Below are 5,216 nucleotides of genomic sequence, written 5' to 3' on the forward strand. Positions count from 1 at the left end.
AATGCATTATATTACTAACAGTTTAATCTCTTTTTAATTTCAAACAGACTAATATTGAAAATTAATAGTACTTTGCCTCATATTACGTAGAAAGATATTTGCATTAAATAGTTGCAACTTTTTGAACAAAATATAGAATTGTTTCGTTGCGCATTTGTAAATACTAAAATGTAATTATGTTTTAATAGTCGATAATTAGTGCACAGTATTTGTACCACGATTTGAGTAATTAAGTACATACCTATTCTTTTCAAAAACCTCCTTTAGAGGGAGGCGTTGCAAAGTATTTTTTATTTCGCCTCATAAAACCGCGGGAAGTACTACGCTTAAGTAAAGATTCCGTGGATGGTGTATGTCTTAGCTCAGCAGTCTTATGAGTAGCAATACTATTTAAATTTTCAGGATTAACGAAATTTGCCCAATAATCAGAGGGGATTTTCAGTAAGTTTTCGACTATCTGTAAAAATTTTTCCCATTTTTAATGGATTGTTCAAAATATCGTGTCACGTTGCAAAAACTTACCGCGACTTGATTTTTAGTCTCCGAAAGCAAAGAAGTTGGTGAGGGCTCTTGGCAACTGTAACCCACCAATGTGGGCCCAAAAACTTTAGCCAGATTACTTATAGGCATTTTGCATTCTGGACTACCTGATACTCTTTGTAGGTGTAATATTAGAAAGGCAAGTGTATCTCTATTAGGTTGGGGCAATTCAGAAATTGCTTGATATAATGCAGCATCAGCATCTTGTTTGTCGGTAATAGTAGTGGCTCGAACAAAATCGGCCCATAATCCTACAGTAATTAACGGCTCCCGTAACGACCTAATAATAAGAAATAAAGATGATTGCTTCGCCTCTACAATTATTAGCACCTGAATATTGAAATAAATATACCTCAAGAAATCTTTAAGAGTCGAGCATATGGTGGGTATATCTACATCAGAGAGATTGGGGGCACCTTTGCCCCTGAGGAACTTTTCTTTCAGAGATTTCACTTCTGCCGAACCACCATTTACTCTATATAATCCTTGCTCACTCATTCCTCTTAATTCCACTTCATTGATACAATGAACAACCAGTGATGGTACCATTGGTGGAATCATAGGAGTATAGTCTGCTATGGTTCCCTAAGAATTATGATAGTATATATTTATGTATATTTTTTTTTTCCAAAAGTGTGTATTGAATTAATGTTTTGTAAATATATAAACGACTTACAGAAGTGCCACGTAAAGTAGGTGTATTTCCTGTAGGCACGCATGGTAATGGTACCAAATCTTTACATTCTGTATGAGCAGTAGCTTTACAATCTCTGCACTTTAAAGCTACTTTACCAAAACGAATTCTAAAAAGTGGCTTAGCATGAGTGTCTGAATTATTTACAGGAATAGAATTAAATTTTAGTGTGGATGTTGGTACCTCTTGTCGCATGGTGTGCAAATTTCTGGTTTAATCACTGTTTTTGCTATAAAACTATGACCTCTTGCAGACTTTGTATTTAAAGTATATCCACCTATATTTGGACTAGGTTTAAAAACGCCCTCAGAATCTGATCCCGATGTAAGAATATCAGCTTTTGGTGCAGATGGCTATAAGAAAATTCGTTGAAATGATATACACGGGACCTAACAACAAATATTCTGCATATAGAGGAATCACTCACTAAAATGTCAATGTGTACATCCTTTGTGGTAACGGATGTTAACTTCGATTTACTGCGATCGCCACTTTTGCGTCTTTTGCATGTGTTATGCAATGGACCCTGTGGGTTTGCATTCTCATCCCCTGGTATAGCTTCAATTACAGAAGATGCAGTGATAGCACCTTCTTTAGGCATGACTACAGTAGTTGTGGCTACTATTCTGTCAGATGAATTTAGTTCGGCAACTTTCTGTACTGCGCTACGACGTTTCTTTGTGGAATATTCACCACTGGGTCTATGTTCTTTCCATTCACGTTTCTTTTGACTTTGCTGAACAATTACACTGTTATCTAAATCATCTTCCGACTTTGAAAAACAACTTAAATCGCTTAATATAGAGCCAGTGGAGTCCAGCTCCGCTATAGTATTTAATCTGAAACAATAGGTACTGAATATCTACCCCACACTGCAAAAATGCTTTTACCTATAAATCTAAACTTACTTATCATTTTGGTGTAAATCTTTGATATGTATGTTACTATGGCGCCCATTCAATGTAGTATTATTTAGGAATTGTAACTTTTCTCTGGTTTCATCATTTAAATTCCTTCCACCATCATTAAATAAAAGATCTCTGGCCATGGCAATTTGTCTCTCCTATATATGTATATATAAATAATGAAATTATACTATGAAACCATGTGAGACTACAAAGAAATATTGAATTTACCAATGAATTTCTTTGTTCCTCTGCATTCCGCCTCTTTCGTTTCTCCTCATCTAACAGTCTTCTAGCATGACTTAATTTACGATCTAAATCTGCTGCTTCTTGGTGAGCTTTTTCTAAAGCTGAATGAAGTCGCTGACATTCTTGTATCGATGCCAGCCATTTCTGTCTCATTTCCTCTTGATTTATTGCAAATTGTAGAAATTCTATAAAAAAAAAGTTGTAATGCAAAATAAATTAACTTCAGATTGAACATACTATATTGCTAGTATATCAAGAGACAGAAACAGACATTAAGACATGGCTTTTCTCAGTGACAATTAAATCATTCATATATTGACAAACATATGAGTACCATGCTCTGATTTAAAGAAAAGGAACCTAAAGACAATATGAAGGAAGATATTTGTACAAAAAACCCAAATTAGTACCTAATCGGCATAAATTAAAATAAGTAGTCTTAACACCTTCACTGTTTATTGAACCACATACGATGGACCAATACAATGAAGCAATACAACTATTTAAAAATATTTTTACTACTAATGCTTGTTTTCTGTAGATTTGTACGATAACTTATCAAACAGTTCGCAATGTAAAAATGGAACAGAGTAATAAAATTCAAATATTAAAATAGGTAGACAAAAATACAACAAACTATAGATTATACGATTTCTGACATCGACCAGACTAATATTGCATTAATTTCATTTGCACTATTTATGTGGAATAATATACGAAATGTAGGATTCCTTTCAGTTTTTACTAGAATTGTGTACGCATCTTGCCAAGACATTTTCTAAAGATGCCTTGTGAACGAACGAAGCATTGTAAGAGATAAAAATACATTAGAGTCAAACCTTCATCGCAGGCTCCATTCACGAGCACGTCCGTGCATCGCACCACTTCATCGTGGCTCGCCAACAACGACAACGACGTGGTCATCTTCGAATTGGTTTAGCGTTATTCAAACGAAATCACAATGTTTTGTCATGTATAAAGATGCACGCAACAGGTCTGCGATAATCTTTTGTCTAATACCTCGCCTTTACACCAATTACACTGTTATGTGCATCAATTCATCTGAATATCACTCACGAACTCAATAACGGGACCCGCGTAAAGCACTTCCATCACAAGTTTCCATGGATATTTATTGAAAATTGTATTCCAACTTTCGACGAACGCTCGCACGATCGCGCCATAAAGCCGTTGACATCATACACGTTGACCACGCACAACCACTTTTTACACTAATTCAAATTCGACCAATAAGAGGGCAGTTTTCTTGACAAGTTCTTCGTTAGTCCGTTAGGTGTCTTCTGTTACATTTGAACGGAAATCCAGCAGTTTCGGGGGTGCAGCACGGTTCGTAATTTAAGAAATTATTATTACTTTTACTATTGCAAAAAGTGCAAATATATTATATTTGCATACCTGAGCATACATATAAGCGTATTTCCTACCGAGAAGTAGAAGTATTACTTAAATAGTGACATATACATACGATATTTCTTTCTTAAAAAAGGTCGTTACGTTTCCTACTTATGGTGACGGAAATATCAGAATTTAAATTGCTCATTCCCGACAAAATTATGTTACTAATAAATTACTAAAGTATAATACAGACTTACTTTTGTTTACTATTTGATAAAATCACCTATGGGGGAATTCAATTTCCACTTAACCCCAGTGTTTATAAATCAGTTTGTGAAAATGTGAACTTACTAGCCTAGGCTATTTAGTAGCTACTTTTATAATACTAATGTCAGTTGTAATGTTTTCTTTTCCCTTATCTATTATTTATAATGGCATCAGTGACTACAAGAGGGTTATTTTCTGGCTTGGTTGAAACTATTAATTATGGTTACAGTTCTTCCTAAATATTAGTTTATTTAAAGAAATTTAGGGCCTGCAATATTTCCATGAAATGCTTTAGGTTATCTATTGCAGCTAAGAAATTAATATTATAAAATAGTCTGTTCACTGAAAATTTATTACAGTGAAGGATAATGATATGTACAATATTGTAAGAGCAACTATATATCAAATATATTATAATGTTTCATTGACGTTCTTTTCCACTCTTTTTAATGCCTTAGATTTAGCTTTGTCTATAGATTCAACGAAATAATCAGATTTACTTACAGAGTGAGAATAATTCGATCATAATATGTCGAACTTTAATTTCTGTATTAATTTTATATTTATCATAGTTTTTCTTTTATAAGTAGATTTAATAATATTGTAAATTAGATGACCATTGGTCGAGTTTAAGTAGACAAATTAAAATTAAGGAGTATTTCGAAGAAGTCCAGTAACCGTAAATGTTGTCAGGGTATCGACAGGCGACTAGAGAGGAAGAAAAAAGATAGTGCCGTTCGAGGAGAAATCTCCCTCCCACGCAAACGATTTATTTCATTGATAAGGAAGCAGCAACTTCCTGAACCATTATTCCGTACGTTCTGATTCTTCCTGCCATGCCGAATGCACCGAGAACTGTGTCTGAGTTTCGATCTCACTCGTATTTTCAGGACAATGCAATTTTCCCCGTAGTTTTCTTGAGAATTGTTTCCCTTTTATTTACCTTTTCTGTAGAAATATTTCCTTGAAACAATATTAACTGTTTGTATATTAAAAACGTATTTGAAATATTTATAATTTACAGAAATAGTAACATACAAATCGTTAAAGTCTGTAAAAAGTCTGCCTGCACCAGAAACTAAACCTTATTTAGTCTTTAAATTATTGGAATAAATAATATTACTTAAGTTAGTGAAAGATAAGGTAATTTAAGTAATGTATTTTTTTATTTCACTGATAGATACAATTTCTTTTATTTTTTATGC

At 33.6% G+C, this 5,216-nt stretch overlaps 1 protein-coding gene across 1 annotated transcript; it reads right to left on the reverse strand.

The window, feature by feature from the left end:
* Positions 1–250: 250 nt before the first annotated feature.
* On the reverse strand, positions 251–3,597 carry LOC107189019 (rac GTPase-activating protein 1). The gene is made up of 9 exons (XM_015577447.1): positions 3,228–3,597; positions 2,371–2,573; positions 2,143–2,297; positions 1,662–2,073; positions 1,418–1,587; positions 1,217–1,343; positions 893–1,125; positions 523–820; positions 251–457 (listed from the first exon to the last, which is right to left on the reverse strand). The coding sequence occupies exons 1-9, from the start codon at positions 3,310–3,312 to the stop codon at positions 251–253; spliced, it is 1,890 nt and encodes a 629-aa protein (XP_015432933.1). The 5' UTR covers positions 3,313–3,597.
* Positions 3,598–5,216: the final 1,619 nt, after the last annotated feature.

This window comes from Dufourea novaeangliae, unplaced genomic scaffold (genome assembly GCF_001272555.1).
Source record: "Dufourea novaeangliae isolate 0120121106 unplaced genomic scaffold, ASM127255v1 scaffold125, whole genome shotgun sequence".
Classification (NCBI taxonomy): Eukaryota; Metazoa; Arthropoda; class Insecta; order Hymenoptera; family Halictidae; genus Dufourea; species Dufourea novaeangliae.

Coding starts and splice junctions, on each gene's coding strand:
- LOC107189019 (XM_015577447.1), bottom strand. CDS start 3,312: ATGACCACGTCGTTGTCGTTGTTGGCGAGCCACGATGAAGTGGTGCGA. Junction 2,298..2,370: donor AGGAACAAAGAAATTCATTG/GTAAATTCAATA, acceptor ATACATATATAG/GAGAGACAAATTGCCATGGC. Junction 821..892: donor ACTCTTAAAGATTTCTTGAG/GTATATTTATTT, acceptor TCTTATTATTAG/GTCGTTACGGGAGCCGTTAA.